General features: G+C 34.5%; 1 protein-coding gene across 4 annotated transcripts in view; it reads left to right on the top strand.

Moving 5' to 3' along the window:
- The window catches only part of EAF2 (ELL associated factor 2), a 121,964-nt gene that overhangs the window by 78,089 nt on the left and 21,553 nt on the right, over positions 1 to 22,322 (top strand). For 3 of the 4 annotated variants that reach the window (XM_082624784.1, XM_082624783.1, XM_082624785.1), the window contains 3 exons: positions 1,239 to 1,375; positions 3,127 to 3,272; positions 21,210 to 21,470. In XM_082624784.1, coding sequence (XP_082480910.1) covers positions 1,239 to 1,375; positions 3,127 to 3,272; positions 21,210 to 21,470 — 544 coding nt within the window. The remainder of the gene's footprint in view (positions 1 to 1,238; positions 1,376 to 3,126; positions 3,273 to 21,209; positions 21,471 to 22,322) is intronic. The other variant, XM_082624786.1, reaches the window with a different exon arrangement.

The following is a 22,322-nucleotide window of genomic DNA, read 5'->3' as shown; positions in this document are numbered from 1 at the left end:
TTTTAAAGCAATCGCAGACATTCACAAATGTTTATGTATGCATCTCTAACTGATAAGGATATTTTAATTTTCACCTAAGTACCATGGTAACCCTGCTGTTATCACACATAGTAGAATTAATTGTAATACTTGGTCCATATTCATGTTTTCATGATGGTTTCAAAAATGTCTTTTTTCAGTTTTTCTCCCTAGGAATCCATATAAAATCCCTATATTGTATTTTTATTTATTTATTTTTACTGAGGTTAATTTACAAAGTTCTGTTAGTTTCAAGTGTACAGCAAAATGATTCAGTTATACATATATATTCTTTTTCAGATTCTTTTCCATTATAGATTATTATAAGATATTGAGTATAGTTCCCTGTGCTATACAGTAGTTCCTTGTTGTCTACCTATTTTATATTCCTATATTGTATTCTGATATTATGTTTCTTATCTCTTTTATTCTGTAAAACTCCCTCCCCCCCTTTTATGCCACCGGTTTGTTGGAGAAACCAGGTTAATTGTCCTAGAGAATATACCCACATTCTGGATTTCAAATTACTTCTGTCTGGGATTATGTAACTTGTTTCTCCTTCCTCATATTTCCTATAAACTGGTAGTTATTTCTAAAGCCTTGGTGAGAGTTAGATTCTTTGTGGGGTTTTTTTCAGGCAAGAACACTTTATAGGTGATGCTGCATACTTTTCTTTTATATCACATCATGAAGCACGTAATGTCTGGTTGTCCCACTTTTAAGGACGCTAAAATTGATCAGTGAGTTTAATGTAAGATATGTTCCCTGATACATTCATTTTCCTTAATCTCCATAGGGAAGCACCCCTTTAATAAAATGTCAGATTTAAAAAATTAAATTTAGGAAGGAAGAAGAGAAAGCGTAGGAAATATAACTCAGGACTTTTGTTCCCTTATTGTAAAGTATATTGGTTGTATTAGAATTGAATCCCAATTTCCTATTATAGACCACGTCTACAAAGATTTGTGAAAGAAATCTTTAGTGGCTCAGGGCAGCTGCTTCCTCTGTTCCCTTTCCTCAAGACAGCAATTTTGAGATCTCAGCCTCTCCTCATCTGTCTTTTTTACTATACTCCTTATTGCCAGAGTAGTAAATTTAGGCAGTTAGGTGACTTGAAGTACAGTATATCAATAGATTGAGAAAGACAGAAGATCTCAAAGGCCCTCTCAGCTGAATTTCTATGATAAATTTCAAGTAATAATAATTAATTTTTTAAACAGGGTTCAACTACACCAGTAACTGTTTTCAAAGGTTCAAAGAAACCTTACTTAAAAGAATGCATTTTGATTGTTAACCATGATACTGGGGAATGTCGACTAGAAAAACTCAGCAGCAACATCACTGTAAAAAGAACAAGGTATGTGGTTAATGAAATAAATTATTTAATCAACACATAAATTGCTAAGAGAATGTCAGTGAAGAAAGTTATTGGATTAAGTCACACTATTACATAAGGGTTATTTCTGTGTGGTACAGAAATGTTTTGATCTTTTTCCAAGTTTAAATTTGGTGAAGATCCTTTAGCCAGAAGCTTTGACCATTTCTCCCTATGGTATTTAAAAGCTTGTTTTGTTTCTAAATGTTTTCTTATATGTAGGTACATCTTTATTCTACTGTAGATACTTTTGTAGAACTGGACTAAAAGAAGCCATTACACATTCTCCAAAATAATTTCATTATCAGTAGTAAAATTTTATCAAGCACTTAGAAAATGTGAGGGAAGAAAAAGGAGAATTTCCTATACAAATACTAACCTCAGAACTTCCACATTTTAATTGGATTAGCAGATAATTCCATTAAAAATGTCAATAAGAGAACACAGCCATCTCAAATTTTTTTTGGGGGGGAAATAGGAAGTGTATTAATTGACATGTAGTATACTCTAAAAGCCATACAAATAGTATAGATAAAAATTGTTCTAAGAATTAAAGGAAGGGAGACGTGGTTCATCGGAGCATTCAGGGAGCCCTTACTGATGTACCTTAAGAGAAGGTTAAGATTTAGGGCTTTTTTTCCCCCCAAACATATATCATGATAAGGATTGCCTTTGGGTGCTTGTTAAACAAATGAGTTACCAAATTCAACTACAGATCAGGGAAGGAGCCCAGGAAACTTTTTTTTGTTTTTTAATTATCCCCTCTTCCCAGGTGATTTTTATTTGTAGGAAAGTTTGGAAAATACTGATTTAATTGATCAGAGAGAACATGAGGATGTAAACAAGCCAGGAATATATCTGACTTATTTGGAACCTATGAATAAGACTTCCTTGAATGGAGCAGAGATCTGTTTCTTTCCCTGTATACAAGTATAGAAAGTGGGGTATGAGGTTGAAAGTAGACTAGAGGTAAGGTTATAAAGGCAGGTTGCCTTCAATATTAACTATGAAATTAGGACATTGTCTTATTGACGGTGGTTGCATATTAAAGTTTTTTTAACCAGGAATCGACATGCTTACATTCTTGTTTTGAAATGTAGATCCACCAAACAAATTGATTTAAATGAAACAATGTGGGAAAGAGAAAAATGCACAAACCACGATTTTTTAGAGTAGGAATGAAGAGAAAAGTGAAGTTCTAAATACTTTGTGAAGGAAGAACTAACAGGATTTGGTGACTGGAAATGGGAGAGACAAAGTCAAGCATAGTTGTGTTATATACTTTTTTTTCTTTAAGTATTGAAGGGAAAGTATACGAACCTCCTTTAATAACATGTCTTAACCTTATGAATGAGAAATGTGGGAGTGATTTAATTTTAACAGAAATGGTAATTTCAGAATTTAGGGAATATAATGTATCTTCTATACTCATGTATAATTTCATTTTATTTTAGTCATTTGTGTATGTCTTATCTCTTCAGTTTTGAGCAGTGGCTTTTTTTTTATTCACATTTGTATCCCTCAGTGTATCTGTGTGTATGCCATGCCTATAGTAGGGCTCAATAAAGGTTTGTTAAATAATGAATTAAATTAATGCTTTAATTCTTGAATATCGTTTTAAAGATCTCTAGGAAAAAGAATAAGTGGTCGATTTTAGTAGCTTTGTAAGTTGAAATTGTTGTTATATTGCAATCATCATACCTGTTTTGACCTTTTGATATTCTTAATTGCAGAGTTGAAGGAAGCAGTAAAATTCAGTATCGTATAGAGCAGCAGCAGCAACAAATGCGGAATTCAGCTAGGACTCCCAATCTTGTAAAACATTTTCCATTGGAAGACAAGATGTCCCCAGCATCTCCGATGGATGATATTGAAAGAGGTAAAATCTATGAGTATGTAATGGCCCTTTAAAAGTAATTATTAATAAATGTTAAGTGAAATTTTTCACTTTAATTGACAAGGGAACTAACTGTAAAATTCTAAAAACGTAATGTTTTTTGTTATGGTTCTAGGGGAAAAGTGTAATTTATTATTTAGAGTATTATGTACATAAGCCTGTGTCTGTATAACAGAATTTATATTTTTTATTATTCAGGGGAAAAAGTAACTGTTTAGATATATGTAACTGGAGTTTTCTTCTTTTTGACAGTTGTGATGATTCCAGTTTAGTCCTTCACAGCGTCTTCTTGTTGAAGTTTTTTTATGTGTAGCCAGACTATAGATATATAAGATGTAGCCAAACCAGTAGTGGAGTGAGAAGATGTAGTAAGCCAAAGCAGCAGGCAAGTTCTTCTGAACTGCTGCTCACTTCTCAGCAGGAAGGTGCTTCTAGAGAGGCACAGTCTTTTTGAAAGTAAGGAAACTTAAATCTCCATTTTTTTTCTAGCTGCAGTTTGGGTGTTTATGTTATAGTAATTGTGGTAGGAGTAAGACCCTGGTCACCAAAGTTTATTTGTTTCTACGCTTTCCCTTCATAACTTGCATATAGCTCTCCATTTCCACTTGCCCCCTTCTAGGCCCGGTATCGTATTAGTTCCCTAATATATTAGTGTTCCCTTTACAAATGATAAGGAAAATATAAGCTCAGAACCCTTGTTGCTACAAGGGATCTTGAATTTTATTTTATTGTTATATCTGCTTCCAAAATGGATTTGAATCATTATATCATTTTATATATGTGTACAATAAAAATCTGGAACAGAAAATTAAGATACTAGAGGGAAGAGGAAGCAAATTTGCTAATTATTAAGACATTAAATTTACATCTGAGCTTCCTATCCACTAATACAAAACTGAAAACTTTAGTATATTTTGTATTATCTAAGAGGTTCCAAAGATTTGGAACCTTCCCTGCTACTAAATTCTAAAAGGAATTCATTGTATGGAACCTGTTCTTTGGAGAATTAAACTATGTAGTATCTTCAACTATAATTTTACAATACAAAAAGAAGATCCTCTATGTGGCAGGTTTTTAGCAGAGACCTTAATAAAAACATTGTATTGTAGAATATAAGTTAAGTTAATCCAAGCATAAGATCTAACTTTGTATAAGAATTTACCTTGAGATGTTTGCAGAGCATGTTCCTTAGACTATCTTCTTTTAAATATTTTCTTAATATTTGACCCTACTATGCCAATGCCTACTGCTATGGTTGAAACACTTTTTTTAAGTTTATGATTAGATGTCTGTCAGCTTTACTAGTGTTTCTCTGGTTTAATTTTTACATTTACCTGTTTGGGCTATCTGGAATTCTAGTTTAAGAAATAAGAATCTAAATTTCCTTCCTCCCCAACAGTGTAATTACATGGATATTGATAGAGAATCAACAAATATAGTATTGAAAAAGAGTATCAATATCCATTTTTTAAACAAGCCAATATTTCTTCTGCTGATATGAAAAGCCATTTTTTAAAACATTCAGCTTATTTATTTATTTATTTAGGTGTTGGGGGTAGGAGATTATTAATTAATTAATTTATTTTTGCTGTGTTGGGTCTTCATTTCTGTGCGAGGGCTTTCTCTAGTTGTGGCAAGTGGGGGCCACTTTTCATCATGGTGCGCGGGCCTCTCACTATCGCGGCTTCTCTTGTCGCAGAGCACAGGCTCCAGACGCGCAGGCTCAGTAGTTGTGGCTCACGGGCCCAGTTGCTTCGCGGCATGTGGGATCCTCCCAGATCAGGGCTCGAACCCTGTTCCTTGCATTAGCAGGCAGATTCTCAACCACTGCGCCACCAGGGAAGCCCTTGAAAAGCCATTTTTTAAATTCAATTTTTATTTTATATCGGGGTATAGTTGCTTTACAACGTTGTGTTAGTTTCAGGTGTACAGAAAAGTGATTCAGTCATACATATACATGTATCTATGCATTTTCAAATTCTTTTCCCATTTAGGTTATTACAGAGTATTGAGCATAGTTCCCTGTACTATGCAGTAGGTCCTTCTTGATTATCTATTTTATATATAGTAGTGTATGTATGTTAATCCCAAACTCCTAATTTATCCCTCCCACCTTTCCTCTTTGGTAACCATAAGTTTGTTTTCAAAGTCTGTGAGTCTGTTTCTGTTTTGTAAATAAGTTCATTTGTATCATCTTTTTACATTTCACATATAAGTGATATTATATGATATCTGTCTTTCTGTGTCTGACTTATTTCACTTAGTGTGATAATCTCTAGGTCCATCCATGTTGCTGCAAATGGCATTATATCATTCTTTTTTATTGCTGAGTAATATTCCATTGTGTATATATACCACAACTTCTTTATCCATTCATCTGTCGTTGGACATTTAGGTTGATTCCATGTCTTGGCTATTGTAAATAATGCTGCATTGAACATTGGGGTGCATGTATCTTTTCAAATTATGGTTTTTCTCTGTATATGCCCAGGAGTGGGATTGCTGGATCATGTGGTAGCTCTATTATTACTCTTTTAAGGAGCCTCCTTACCTTTCTCCATAGTGGCTGTACCAATTTACATTCCCACCAACAGTGTAGGAGGGTTCCCTTTTCTCCACACCCTCTCCAGCATTTATTGTTTGTAGACTTTTTGATGATGGCCATCCTGACTGGTGTGAGGTAATACCTCACTGTAGTTTTGATTTGCATTTCTCTAATAATTAGCGATGTGGAGCATTTTTTCTTGTGCCTTTTGACCATCTGTATGTCTTCTTTGGAGAAATGTCTGTTTAGATCTTCTGCCCATTTTTTGATTGGGTTGTTTATTTTTTTTGATATAGAGCTACATGAGCTGTTTGTCTGTTTTAGAGATTAATCCCTTGCCAGTCGCTTCATTTGCAAATGTTTTTTTCCATTCTGTGGGTTGTGTTTTTGTTTTGTTTATGGTTTCTCTTTGCACTGCAAAAGTGTTTAAGTTTATTTTTAGGTCCCATTTTATTTTAAGGTCATATTTGTTTATTTTTTATTTTATTTTCATTACTCTAGGAGGTGGATCCAAAAGATATTGCTGCAATTTATGTCAGAGTGTTCTATGTTTTCCTCTAAGAGTTTTATAGTATCTGGTCATACATTTAGGTCTTTAATCCATTTTGAGTTTATTTTTGTGTATGGTGTTAGAGAATGTTCTAATTTCATTCTTTTGCGTGTAGCTGTCCAGTTTTCCCAGCACCAGTTATTGAAGAGACTGTCTTTTCTCCATTGAATATTCTTCCTTCTGTCATAGATTAATTGACCATAGGTGTGTAAGTTTATTTCTGAGCTTTCTATCCTGTTCCATTGATCTATATTTCTGTCTTTGTGCCTGTACCATTCTGTTTTGATTACTGTAGCTTTGTAGTATAGTTTGAAGTCAGGGAGCCTGATTCCTCCAGCTCCATTTTTCCTCTCAGGATTGCTTTGGCTATTTAGAGTCTTTTGTGTTTCCATACAAGTTCTGAAATTTTTTTGTTCTAGTTCTGTGAAGAATGCCATTGGTAATATGATAGGGATTGCATTGAATCTGTAGATTGCCTTGGGTAGTATAGTCATTTTGACAGTATTGATTCTTTCAATCCAAGAACATGTTATATCTTTCCTCTGTTTGTGTCATCTTTGATTTCCTTCACCAGTGTCTTACAGTTTTTAGAGTACAGGTCTTTTGCCTCCTTAGGTAGGTTTTTTCCTAGGTATTTTATTCTTTTTGATGCGATGGTAAATGGGATTGTTTCCTTAATTTCTCTTTCTGATTTTCATTGTTAGTGTATAGAAATGCAAGATATTTCTGTGTATTAATTTTTTATCCTGCAACCTTACTGAGTTCCTTGATAAGTTTTAGTAGTTTTCTGGTAGCATCTTTAGGATTTTCTATGTATAGTATCATGTCATCTGCAAAAAGTGACAGTTTTACTTCTTTTCCAATTTGGATTCCTTTTATTTCTTCTGCTTCTCTGATTCCTATGGCTAGGACTTCCAAAACTATGTTGAGTAAAAGTGGCAAGAGTGGACATTCTTGTCTTCTTCCTGATCTTGGAGGAAATGCTTTCAGCTTTTCACCACTGAGTATGATGTTAGCTGTGTGTTTGTCATATAAGGACTTTATTATGTTGAGGTATGTTCCCTCCATGCCCACTTTCTAGAGAGTTTTTATCATAAATGGGTGATGCTGGATTTTGTCAAAAGCTTTTTCTACATCTACTGAGATGATCATATGGTTTTTACTCTTCAGTTTGTTAATGTGGTGTATCACACTGATTGATTTGCGGATACTGAATAATCCCGGCATCCCTGGGATAAATCCCACTTGATCATGGTGTATGATCCTTTTAATGTACTGTTAAATTTGATTTGCTAGTATTTTGTTGAGGATTTCTACATCTATGTTCATCAGTAATTCTGACTTGTAATTTTCTTTTTTTGTAGTATCTTTGTCCGATTTTGGTATCAGGGTAATGGTGGCCTCATAGCATGAGTCTGGGAGTGTCACTTCCTTTGCAATTTTTTGGAATAGTTTCAGATGTATTAGGTGTTAACTCTTCTCTAAATGTTTGATAGAATTCACCTGTCATGCCATCTGGCCCTGGACTTTTGTTTGTTGCAAGTTTTTAAATCACAGTTTCAATTTCAGTACTTGTGATTAGCCTGTTCATACTTTCTGCTTCTTCCTGGTTCAGTCTTAGAAGTTGTACCTTTCTAAGAATTTATTTCTTTTAGGTTGTCCATTTTCTTGGCATATAGTTGCTTATAGCAGTCTCTTGTGATCTTTTATATATCTATGGTGTCAGTTGTAACTTCTCCTTTTTCATTTCTAATTTTATTGATTTGAGCCCTTTCCCTTTTTTCTTAATGAGTCTCGCTAAAGGTTTATCAATTTTGTTTATCTTTTCAAAGAACCAGCTTTTAGTTTCATTGATCTTTTCTATTGTTTTCTTCATCTCTATTTCATTTATTTCTTTTGTGATCTTTATGATTTCTTTCCTTCTACTAACTTTGGGGTTTGTTCTTCTTTCTCTAGTTTCTTTAGTTATAAGGTTAGGTTGTTTATTTGAGATTTTTCCTGTTTCGTGAGGTAAGATTGTATTGCTATAAACTTCCCTCTTAGAACTGCTTAAGGTAATTATTGATATGTATGTTCTGCTTGTCATTTTGTTCATTGTTTAGGATTTGTTTTTGTAGGTGTTTTTTCCCTTCCTCTTTTGTTCTTTTCTCTTTTGATTTGATGACTGTCTTTAGTGTTGTTTGGATTGTATTTTCTTTTTATCTGTGTATCTATTGTAGATTTTTGGTTTGCAGTTACCATGATGTTTTGATATAGCAGCCTATATATATATATATATATATATATATATATGGTTGTTTTAACACATTTTTTACCAGAGATGTATTACAGCCACAGGTGTTAGTTTTTGTAAAAAATCCCCAGTCAATAATGTGTTAAGTTGCTGTTCTCTTAATTTCAAATGTATTTCCAATATACTGCATTTGTACTCTCCTCTTCTCACGATTGCTGGTTTTGATATATTTGTGTATGGATAATATCCTAGCTTACTGTATGTTTCTCTTTACCTGTGGGCTTCTCTTGTTTCTAGTTATGGGCTTTTCTTTTCCACCTAGAGAAGTTTCTTTAGCATTTGTTGTAAAGCTGCTTTGGTGGTGCTGAATTCTCTTAGTTTTTTTGTGTTTGTAAATCTTTTGATTTCTCTGTTGTATCTGAATGAAAGCCTTGCTGGGTAGGCTATTCTTGGTTGTAGGTTTTTCCCTTTCATCCCTTTAAATATATTGTGCCACTCCTTTCTGGTCCGCAGAGTTTCTGCTGAAAAATCAGCTGATAAACTTATGGGAATCCCCTTGTATGTTATTTGTTGATTTTCCCTTGTTGCTTTTACTATCTTCTCTTTGTCTTTAATTTTTGTCAGTTTGAATAATATGTGTCTCAGCATGTTCCTCCTTGGGTTTGTCCTGTATGTGACTTTATGCACTTCCTGAACTTGAGTGAGTGTTTCCTTTCTCATGTTAGGGAAGTTTTCAGCTATTGTCTCTTCAGATATTTTCTCAGGCCCTTTCTCTCTCTCTCTTCTCCTTCTGGGACCCCTATAATGCAAATGTTGGTCAGTTTCATGTTGTTCCAGAGACATCTTAAACTGTCCTCATTTCTTTTCATTCTTTTTTCTTTATTCTATTCTGCAGCAGTGATTTCCACCATTCTGTCTTCCAGCTCACTTACTTGTTCTTCTGCCTCATTTATTCTGCTATTGATTCTTTCTAGTGTATTTTTCATTTCAGTTATTGTATTTTTCATCTGTTTGTTCCTTAAATCTTCTAGCTCCGAAAAGCCATTTTTGTCACATGCAGAATTTCTTTCTGGACTTAAGTCTATCTCACAACATAAGATGTACAGTGGCAAATACATGTATGAAAAATGGATCAGATTCACTAATGCTTTCAAAGTTCAAATTTTAAGATTAAAAGATATTTTTTTCTAAAATTTAATAGTTTCATTCTTGCAATGTCTGACACTGTGAAGGGGTTACAAGAGTATGCCTAGAAATGAATAAGCTAAAAGTTTAACATAATTTCAAGGAAAAATGGATAAATTCACTTCATAGTGGGAGGTTTTTAGTATACCCCCTCTCAGTAATTGATAGATTCAGGCAAACCCCAGATTAATAAGTTTTTCAAAACACCATTAAGAAACTTGAACTAAGTAGACATACATAGCACTTCCACTGTTCGAGATATACAGGTTTTTCAAGTCCATGTGAAATTAAAAAACAATAGAAAACTGACCATGTGCTACATAGCAAAGCATCTCAACAAAAAAAGACATTTTGGGACTTCCCTGGTGGCACAGTGGTTGAGAATCTGCCTGCCAATGCAAGGGATACAGGTTTGATCCCTGGTCTGGGAAGATCCCACATGCCGCGGAGCAAGTAAGCCCATGCATCACAGCTACTGAGACTGCACTCTAGAGCCCTTGAGCCACAACTACTGAGCCCGTGCACCAAAACTACTGAAGTCCAAGTGCCTAGAGCCCATGCTCCACAACAAGAGAAGCCACCACAATGAGAAGCCCACACACAGCAAGAAAGAGTAGCCCCTGCTCGCCACAACTAGAGAAAGCCTGCACACAGCAACAAAGACCCAACATGGCCAAAAAAAGACATTTTTTTAATTGAAGTATAGTTGATTTACAATATTATATTAGTTTCAGGTGTACAACATAGTGATTCAATATTTTTATAGATTATAATCCACTTAAAGTTATTATAAAATAATGGCTATATTTCCCTGTGCTGTAAAATATATCCTTTTTAAATTTTATTTTATACATATTAATTTGTATCTTTTAATCCCATACCCCAATCTTACCCCCACTCTCCCCATGGGTAACCACTAGTTTGTTCTCTATATATGTGAGTCTGTTTCTGTTTTGTTATACACGTTTTGTTTTATCTTTTAGATTTTATATTACACATATAAGGGATAAGATACAGTGTTTGTCTTACTCTCTCTGACTTATTTCACTAAGCATAATAACCTCTAGGTCCATCCATGTTGTTGCAAATGGCAAAATTTTGTTCTTTTTATGGCTGAGTAATATTTCATTGTGTATATGTGTGTGTGTGTGTGTGTGTGTGTGTGTGTATAAATACCACATCTTCTTTATTCATTTATCTGTTGATGGACACTTAGGTTGCTTCCATATCTTGACTATTGTAAATAATGCTGCTATGAACATTGGGGTGCATGCATCTTTTCAAGTTAGTGTTTTTGTTCTCTTTGGGTATATACCCTGGAATGGGATTGCTGGATCATATGGTAATTCTATTTTTAGTTTTTTTAAGGAACCTTTATACTGTTTTCCATAGTGGCTGCACCAATCCACATTCCCACCAACAGTGTACTATGGTTCCCTTTTCTCCACATCCTTGCCAACATTTGTTATTTGTAGACTTTTTGATGATAGCCATTTTGACAGGTGTGAGGTGATATCTCATTGTGGTTTTAATTTGCATTTCTCTGATGATTAACGATGTTAGACTTTTTTTTCATCTACCAGTTGGCCATCTGTGTATCTTCTTTGGCAAGAGTCTATTCCAGTCTTCTGCCCATTTTTAACCAGGTTGTTTAGGTATTTTTGGATATTGAGTTTTATGAGCTGTTTATATATTTTGAATATTAACCCCTTATTAGTCATATCGTTTGCAAATATTTTCTCCCAATCCGGAGTTGTCTTTTCATTTTGTCATTAGTTTCCTTTGCTGTGCAAAACTTGTGAGTTTAATTAGGTCCCATTTATTTTTGCTTTTGCTTCTTTTTTCTTAGGAGACAGATCCAAAAAATATTCCTACAATTTATGTCAAAGAGTGTTCTGCCTATGATCTCCTCTTGGAGTTTTATGGTTTCAGGTCTTAAATTTCTGTCTTTAATCCATTTCGGTATATGGTATAAGGAAATGTTCTGATCTCATTCATTTACATGTAGCTGTCCAGTTTTCCCAGCCCCACTTATCGAAGAGTCTGTCTTTTCTCTATTCTTGCCTCCTTTGTCATAATTGACCATAAATGCATGGGTTTATTTCTGTCTCTTTATTCTTTTCCACTGATCTATGTGCCTGTTTCTGTGCCAGTATCATGGTGTTTTGTTTTGTTTTTTTTACATCTTTATTGGAGTATAATTGCTTTACAGTGGTGTGTTAGTTTCTGCTTTGGAATGTGAATGGAGCCACTATGGAGAACAGTATGGAGGTTCCTTAAAAAACTATCATGGTGTTTTGTTTTTATAAATTTATTTTATTTATTTATTTTTGGCTGTGCTGGGTCTCTGCTGCTGCACGCGGGCTCTCGCTAGCTGCAGCGAGCGGGGGCCACTCTTCGCTGTGGTGCGGGGGCTTCTCATCGCGGTGGCTTCTCTTTGTTGTGGCGCATGGGCTCCAGGCATGCAGGCTTCAGTAGTTGTGGCGCACGGGCTCTAGAGCACAGGCTCAGCAGTTGTGGCACACACGGGCCCAGTTGCTCCACAGCATGTGGGATTCTCCCAGAACAGGGCTCAAACCCACACCCCCTGCACTGGCAGGCAGACTCCCAACCACTGCGCCACCAGGGAAGCCCTATCATGGTGTTTTGATTACTGTAACTTTGTAGCATAATCTGAAGTCAGGGAATGTGAAACCTCCAGCTTTGTTCTCTTTTCTCAAGACTACTTTGGCAATTTCGGGTCTTTGTGGTTCCATATGAATTTAAGGGTTATTTGTTCTAATTCTGTGAAAAATGTCACGAGTATTTTGATAGAGAAAGAGATATTTTTTTCATTTATCTGCTTGGTAGTAGCTAAAATAATTGTCAACATCCAGTACTGGTGAGGATATAAAGGGAAACAAATGTGTGCATACATTTTTGAAGAAACATAAATTGACATATATTTTTTTGTAGAGAAATTTTTCCTGCAAAACACTTAGAACAGGGTCTAGCACAAAGAAACTACTATATAAGGTTTTGCTTTCATTATCATCCTTATTTGCTAATAACTGTTAAATTAAAAGCGTGCCTATTCCTTACCTAGAAAGTCTAGACATTTCTCTTACTGTGAAACTTATACAGATAGATACATAATTACATAGGTATACATATATCAGTCACATAAGAGTGTTCAATGTGGCATTTTTTATACTAAGGAAAAAACGGGAAAATCCTAGGTGCACATCGAGAAGGGATTACAATACTATACATCCCTATTAAAAAAGAGCTAGTGCACATTTTAGTAACAAAGAATGATATCCAAATATATTATTAGGTAAAAATGTTTTTACTTATTATACAATGTGTGTGAATGTGTATGAACCATTTTTGAAAACAAAATGTGTATATAGTTGCAGATGCATAGACGAACTTGGAAGAATTATACTAAAATGTAAGCATTATCTTTGGGAGTTTGGGAGTTTCACTTTCTGTGGTGCAAATTGTTATTTGAATTTTTACAATGAACTTGTTATTTTTCAGATAATGATTATTTATTGAGAAGACAATATAATGTAAAAACAATGTTAATATGAAACCACTCATAATCTCACCACCCTAATGTAACTGTGTTAATTTCTGCCTATATTGTATATATTTTTAATATTTATTTATTTATTTGGTTACACTGGGTCTTAGTTGTGGCAGGCAGGCTCCTTAGTTGCGGCTCACCAGCTCCTTAGTTGCAGCACATGGGCTCCTTAGTTGTGACAGGAGGGCTCCTTAGTTGTGGCTCCAGGTCTCCTTAGTTGCGACTTGCTGTCTCCTTAGTTGTGGCACATGGGCTTCTTAGTTGCAGCAGGCAGGCTCCTTAATTGCAGCTCATGGGCTCCTTAGTTGCGGCACATGGGCTCCTTAGTTGTGGCATGCAAACTCTTAGTTGCGGCATGCATGTGGAATCTAGTTCCCTGACCAGGGATTGAACCCAGGCCCCCTGCATTGGGAACATGGAGTCTTATCCACTGTGCCACCAGGGAAGTCCCTGTATACTTTTTATGTTATGTAAAAATATGTTATATTTTATTTTGGGGGCAACTACTATGTGCCAAGTCTTCCTGTACATTATTTCAGTTAACCTTTAGAATTTTTCTTAAGAAATAGTTCAAACACATAGAAATTACAAAGAATAATGTAACAGATTATAAACCTACAACTTAGATTTAACATTTTACCACTTCAGTTTGTTTTTTAAAAAATCACAGAAGATTCTTTGCTTTCCAACACATTCTCTTCCTTTTCCTATCTATGCACATGTCTGAATGTACTCTAAAGGATTTATATACTTTGCTATTCCTTGAAACAGTTTGTATGTGGTAGATTTTTCTAAATTTCTTTAATAACGATAGGTTTGTTCAGTTTCTATTTCTTCATTCAGTTTTGGTAATTCATATTTGTCATTTCTTCATTCAGTTTTGGTAATTCATATTTGTCTTGAAAATTATTAGTTTAATTCACATTTTCAAAATACTGGCATAATTTGTCCATATAAATCTCTACAATGTCTGTAGTTATGGCACGTTTTTATTCCTAACACTGATTATTTGTGCCCTTTCTCTCTTTTTCTTAACCAATATTTCTAGAATTTGATACATTTCATTAGGCTTCAGTGAACCAGCTTTTGGTCTTGGTGAGACATAATAAATGTGGTGACTAAGAATGACATCTTCAGAGTCAGACTACTCTCATTCAAATCCCAGCTCCATTACTTATCAGCTGGGTGGCCTAGGGAAATTTACTTAACCTCTTATTCTCTCTGTGTATGTTTTCTCATTTTTAAAATAGAGATAATAATTAGGATTATTGAGAGGATTAAATGCAATAAATATAAAGTACCTAAAGCAATTCTTTGTACTAGGAAGTATTCAAATATTAGCTATTATTTTAATTTTTATTGTTATTTTCTTTTTCCTTTTTTTACTGTTTCATTAATGTATACCCTTTAAAAAATATTTCCTTCTTTGACTTGCTTTGAGTTTGCTGTGTTGTTCTTATAATTGGATGCTTAGTTCATCTATATTGAATTTATCTTTTGTATGCATTTAAGAGTTTAAATAGCTTTCTAGGTATCACTGTATCTAGTAAATGACACTTCCATGGTAGATAAATTCTAAAAGTTTTTGTAATTTCAGTTCTTAGACAATAAATCATTTATAAGAATGTTTTGTGGTTTCCAAATATATGGAATTTAAGGAAAACCTTGGGCAGGCTTAAAACAATGACAACATATTTCTTGCTCATAAATCTTCAATTTGTGTAGGGCTCAGTAGGGATAGTTCATAGCTGTTCTAGGAACAGCTGGTGTCAGCTGGACTGACTTGGGGTCTAGCAGCTGGAATCATTTGAAGACTCACTAATTCACATCTGCCAGTTGTTGCTGGCTTTTGGCTGAGACTTTGAGGATTGTCAGCTGGAAAAGCTACACATTGCCTTTCCAGGTGGCCTGGGCTTCCTCACAACATAGTGGCTGGGTTCCAAGAATAAGTGTCGAGAAAGGGAGAGTGGAAGGGAGAAAGGATACAGAGGAGTGAGGTCAAAACTTTATCTTTTTAATTACACAGGCTCAGAAATCATGTAGGATCACTTGTGTGGGTGTGTTTCTATGTGTATCTGACACAAAATCTTCATGTATTTAAAGTACAGTTTGCTAGGTTTGACATATGTGTACATCCTAAAATTACAACCACAACCATAATCAGGGTAATGAACATAATTATCACTCTAAAAAGTTTCCCCCTCCTCCTTTGTAATCCTTCTCTCCCACTCCTTCCCACTCCATCCATTCCCAGGTAACTGCTGATCTGCTTTATGTCATTATCATTCGTTTGCTTTTTCTAGAAATTTGTATCAGTGGAATCATATAGTATATCCTCTTTTTTGTGTATATTTTTGCACTAAACATAATTATTTTGAGAATCACCCATTATTGAAGATTGTATCAATAGCTCATTCCTTTTTATTGCTGAGCAGTAATCTACTTTATAGATATACAGGAATTTGTTTATCTGCTCAACCTGAAGATGGACATTTGGGTTGTTTCCAGTTTTTGGCTTTTACAAATAAAGCTGCTATGACCATAACATACAAGTCTTTGCAAAGACAAATGTTTTCTTTTCTCCATAGTAAATATGTAGGAGTGAAATAGCTGGATTGTATGATAGGTGTGTATTTAACTTTTTAAGCAACTGCCAAAATGTTTTCCAAAGTGGTTGTACTATTTTACATTCCTACCAGCAGTGTACATCTATATCAATGCTTGTATCAGTTTTAATGGGGTGTGTAGTGGTATCTTATTGTGGCCTAATTTTTTTAAATAAATTTTTAAAAACTTATTTTATTGAAGTATAGTTGATTTACAATGTTGTGTTAGTTTCTGGTATACAGCAAAGCGATTCAGCAGAAAAACCTGAGTGAACTTTTTGGCCAACCCAATGTGTATAATAGTTTGCATCTGGTAATCCCAAACTCCCAATCCATCCCTCTCCACTCCCTTTCCCCCTTAGCAACCACAAGTCTGTTCTCTGTGTATATAAGTCTGTTTCTGTTTCATAGATAAGTTCATTTGTGTCATGTTTTAGATTCCACATATTAGTAATATCATATGGTATTTGTCTTTCTCTTTCTGACTTACTTCACTTACTATGATAATCTCTAGGTCCATCCATGTTGCTGCAAATGGCATTATTTCATTCTTTTTTATAGCTGAGTAGTATTCCATTGTGTGTGTGTGTGTGTGTGTGTGTGTATACACACCACATCTTTTTTATCCATTCATCTATCAATAGACATTTAGGTGTTTCCATGCCTTGGCTATTGTAAATAGTGCTGCTGTGAACATAGGGGTGCTCGTAACTTTTTGAATTATGGTTTTGTCTGGATATATGCCCAGGAGTGGGATTGTTGGATCATATTCATTGTCACTTTAGTTTGCATTTCCCTAATGACTAATGATGTTGAGTATCTTTTCATGTCCTTATTTGCCATCATTATATTTTCTTCAGGCACAATGTCTATTCAAATCTTTTGCCCATTTAAAAAATTGGATTATTTATTTTCTTATTAGACTTTTAGGAATTCTTTATATATTTTGAATACAAGTTCTTCATCAGATACATGCCTTGCAAGTATTTTCTCCCAGTCTGTGGATTGTATTTTTTCATTCTCTTTAACAATGTAATTTGAAGAGCCAAAGATTTTAATTTTGAATACATGCATTTTATCCATTTTTTTCTGGATTCTTCTTTTGGTGTCATATTGAAATTTTTTGCCTAAACCAAGATCATAGTAACAAAGGTTTTCTTTCATGTTTTCTTTTAGAAGTTTTATAGTTTTACATTTAGGCCCATGCTTCATTTTGAGTCAATTTTTGTATATGGTACATGGTATGTATCAAAGGTTTTTTTTTTTGCATGTGGATATTGAATTATTCCAGCACCATTTGTTGAAAAGACTGTCTTTTCTCATATATTTGTACCTTTGTAAAAAAAAATATCGGTTGTCCATATTGTGTGTGTCTATTTCTGGACTCTTTATTCTGATATGTTGATCTATTTATCTTTATGGCAACACCATATTGTCTTGATAATTGTAGCTTTATAATAAGTCTTGAAACCAGGAAATTTTAGTCCTACAACTTTGTTCTTCTCTTACAGAGTTGTTTTGCATATCTTAGGACTCTTCCATTTTCACATAAATTTTAGAATTAGCTTCTCAGTTTTTTAAAGAGACTGTTGAAATTTTTATTGGGATTGCATTGAATCCATAGATCAATTTGGGTAAAATTGTCATCTTAACAATATTGAGTCTTCTGACCCATGAACACAGTATCTCTCTCCATTTATTTAGATCTTTAATTTCTCTCAGAAATGCTTTATGGTTTTCAACATACAGGTCCTTCAAATATTTTGTCAGAATTATCTATAATTATTTAATTTTTTAATAATTATTTAATTTTTGGAAGCTATTATAAATGCTCTTGTTTATATGATTTTAATTTCTAATTGCTCATTGCTAGTACATAGAAATAAAACCGATTTTTGTATGTTGTCCCTGTATATTTAACCTTGCTAAACTCACTATTATAGAGCTTTTTTGTAGATACCCTCAGCTTTTCTACATAGACAATCACATTATCTGTAAATAATGACAATTTCACTTCTTCCTTTCCAATCTGGATGGCTTTTATTTCTTTTTCATGACTTACTGCACCAATTAGAACCTTCAATACAACATTGACTAGAGGTGGTGAAAGTGGAAAACCTCTTGTTTCTGATTCTGGAGGGAAAATATTCAGTCCCTTACAATTATGTATGATTTCAGCTGTAAGCTTTTCCTAGATGTCCTTCATAAGGTTAACTTATATTTCTGTTTTGCTGAGTTTTTATCAAGAATCACTGTTGAAATTTCTGCTGTTTTGAGATGGCTTTTATTTTTCAGTTTTTAATATAGTGAATTATATGGATTGATTTTTGAAAGTTTGTATTCCTTGGAAAACCCCACTTAATCATGATGTATTGTCCTTTTAATATAGGACATTTCTTAACCTCAGCAGTAGTGGCATTTGGAGTTGGATGGTTCTTTGTCAGGGGCTGTCTTATGCATTGTAGGATGTTCAGCAGCGTCTCTAGCTTCTACCCACTAGATGCTAGTATCACCACCTGCCTCCAGTTGTGACAACCAAAAATGTCTCCAGATTGCCAGATGTCTCCTTGGGTGACAGAATCATAGCTGGTTGAAAACCACTGCCATATATTATTAAATTTGATTTGGTAAAATTTTCTTTAAAAATTTTGTGTCTGTTTTTTTTCTGGTAATGTCTTTGTTGGATTTTGTATCAGTAATTCTGGCCCTAAGGAATGAATTGGAAATTATTATTATTAAATTATTATTTCTTCCTTTTAAATTATACAGAAGCATTTGTATCAAACTGACATTATTTCTTCCTTAAATAACTGGTAGAATTCACTAGTGAAGTCATCTGTCACTGGAGATCTGTGTGTAGGGTGTGGGGAGGGTTTTAACTACAACTCAGTTTTTTTTAGAAGATTTATGGATATTCCGGTTATCTGTTTCTTCTTGAGTGAATTTTAGTAGTTTGTACCTTTCAAGGAATTGATCCATTTCATCTAATTCATTGAGTTTGTGGACATAAAGTAGTTTACAGTGTTCCTTTCTATTCATTTAATGCTGTAAGATCTGTAGTGCTGTCACCTCTTTCACTCTGGATATTAGTAATTTATATCTAGTATCTTTTTTTCTTGATAAACCTAGTTGAATTTGATCAACATTATTTATCTCAAGCAGTCAATTTATGCTTCATTTATTTTCACTTTTTTTTCTGTTGTCTTTCTTGTTTTGTGCTTTTGCTATTTTTTTCCTTCTGCTTACTTTAGTTTTAATTTGCTCTTCTTTCTCTAACTTCTTAAGGTACAGCTTAGTTCATTTAATCGAGACCTCCTTTTTCCCCCCAGTATAATCATTTAATGTTTCAAATTTCTCTCCAAACTGTGCTTTAGTTGTATTCCACAGATTTTGATAAGTTGTGTTTTTATTTTCATTCAATTAGAAGTATTTTCTGAAATCTTTTTGATTTCGTATTTGACCCACGGGTTTCTTAGAAGTGTGTTTAGTTCTCAACTACTTGAATATTATCTAGGTTCCATTTATAAATTTTAAATTATTTTGTTTTGATAGAGAACATACTCTATATAAGATCAGTTTCTTAAAATGTATTGTGGAACAAGATGACATAGACTTATCTATTTCTGCTTCTCCCCACTAAGTAAAACTATAAACCCTGAAAATAATGCAAAAGACAATCAAAGGAGAACTCTGAAAGATGGAAAGAGGAAGGTAATCTGGTTAGGGACCCAAGGAAGCACTAGAAGAACAGCATATTCAGGGCATCTTATAACCTCCCCCTTCAGAAAATGACAATTCAGGCCCAGCATGTCCTGACTCCAGCTTAGTTACAGAAGGCATCTCAGATAGCTTATTCTTCTCCCAGATTGAAAGGGGTATCCAACAACAGCAGGCTAGTCAAGACAAGTGTTTCTACCACAATACACAAACACACACAAACACACACACAAAATGGCAACTATGTGATATTATGTGTTAATTAACTTGATTATGGTAATCATTTCACAATGTATATGTATATCAAAGCATCATGTTGTACACTTTTTATATGTGCAAGTTTTTTGCAAATTATACCTCAGTAAAGCTGAAAAAATTCATCTCTATGTATTGTGTTGCATTACATGTATTGGGGGAATAAGAAAAGAATTAGAGGACAGTTTCTAACACAACAGATTTCAATTTTTACAATTTAAAACGTTCACATTCTTTTTTGCATTTTATTTGAGTTACATGGGTAATTAAGTATAATGCCATAAGTAAATATAGTATTTAAGTTTAGATATTGCCTATGTCTTTCACTTTTCATAATCCCAACATTGAATATAGCTCGGCTTGATAGCAGAGGAGCTTTTTATTTTATTTTTTGGGGCATCTGAGAACTATGTGTATATGTTGTCCAGACATAGGACAGGGAGAAAGAAAGACTCCCAGAGAAGAGCTGGGAAAGAAAGGTTTGGGTTCAGGGATGCAATTTTTGCTAGAAAAGTTGACTTTTAAAAAAGATTAATTAATTAATTAATTAATTAATTTTGGCTGTATTGGGTCTTTGCTGCTCCACGCAGGCTTTCTCTAGTTAGGGCGGGCGGGGGCTACTCTTCCTTGCAGTGCACAGGCTGCTCATTGCGGTGGCTTCTCTTGTTGCGGTGCACAGACTTCAGTAGTTGTGGCATGCGGGCTCAGTAGTTGTAACTTGCAGGATCTAGAGAGCAGGCTTAGGAGCTGTGGCACATGGGCTTAGTTGCTCCACGGCATGTGGGATCTTCCCGAACCAGGGCTTGAACCTGTGTCCACTGCATTGGCAGACAGATTCTTAACCACTGCGCCACCAGGGAAGTCCTGACATTTTTTTTTAAACTCTTGGTTGGTTAGTAACAAAGACTACACTCAAGCTCTAACAGTAGGTGAGTTGGTGTCAAAATCTAAAATGCCAGTTCCCAAGCAGAATTTTAAAACATATATGGTCACAAAAAAGTGTTAGGAGTGATTATTCCTGGAGAGTAGGATTAAAGGAACTTGAGGAGGGGGTAAGAAGAGGGATTTTACTTTTCATTTTGTACTAGTAGAGGAGCTTTTTAAATAAAATGCTTTAAATCTGTAAATGTATGTTTAGTCTTATTTATTCCCCATCAAGTTTGTTAGAAACTGATACATTCAAATTTCATTATATTTATTTAATATTTATAGTTAATATTTATTTAAGCTAACTATTAACTTCTGTTTTATTTTCAGAACTGAAGGCAGAAGCTAGTCTCATGGACCAGATGAGTAGTTGTGATAGTTCATCAAATTCCAAAAGTTCATCATCTTCAAGCAGTGAGGATAGTTCTAGTGATTCAGAAGATGAAGAGTGCAGATCCTCCCCTTCTGATCCAGGGAATTATGTCTCAGAACATCCTACCATGTCTACCATGCCACAGTGCAGGATTCCTGAGATAGTGGCCGGTCATAATAAACATCATGACAGCAGTGACCTTCTGATGAATACTTTAAGTAAGTATACATAAGCATGAGTAATTGGAAAAGTAAGAATTCACAGTGGAGCCATACTGATTATGGTCTAAAATTTGCATACAGAGAAAGACTTCTTTTTTATTCATTTGACAGTATTACCCATTACCTTCTTTTTTTAATTTATTTTTTTATACAGTAGGTTCTTATTAGTTATCTATTTTTTACATATCAGTGTACATATGTCAATCCCAATCTCCCAAGTCATCCCACAAGCACCGCCCCCCCACTTCCTCCCCTTGGTGTCCATATGTTTGTTCTCTAAATCTGTGTCTATTTCTGCCTTGCAAACTGGTTCATCTGTACCAGTTTTCTAGATTCTACATATATGTGTTAATATATGATATTTGTTTTTCTCTTTCTGACTTACTACACTCTGTATGAATCTCTAGTTCCATCCACGTCTCTACAAATGACCCAATTTCGTTCCTTTTTATGGCTGAGTAATATTCTATTGTATATATGTACCACATCTTCTTTATCCATTCATCTGTCAGTGGGCATTTAGGTTGCTTCCATGACCTGGCTATTGTAAATAGTGCTGCAATGAACATTGGGGTACATATGTCTTTTTGAATTATGGTTTTCTCTGGGTATATGCCCAGTAGTGGGTTTGCTGGGTCATATGGTAATTCTATTTTTAGTTTTTTAAGGAACCTCCATACTGTTCTCCATAGTGGCTGTATCAATTTACATTCCCACCAACAGTGCAAGAGGGTTCCCTTTTCCCCACACCCTCTCCAGCATTTGCTGTTTGTAGATTTTCTGATGATGCCCATTCTAACCGGTGTGAGGTGATGTCTCATTGTAGTTTTTTTTTTTTTTTTTTTTTTT

This window comes from Mesoplodon mirus (assembly GCF_964341445.2).
Source record: "Mesoplodon mirus genome assembly, chromosome: 6".
NCBI classification, from domain to species: Eukaryota; Metazoa; Chordata; class Mammalia; order Artiodactyla; family Ziphiidae; genus Mesoplodon; species Mesoplodon mirus.
Note: the sequence above shows the minus strand (reverse complement) of the source record. Positions and strands in the feature narration are given on the sequence as shown.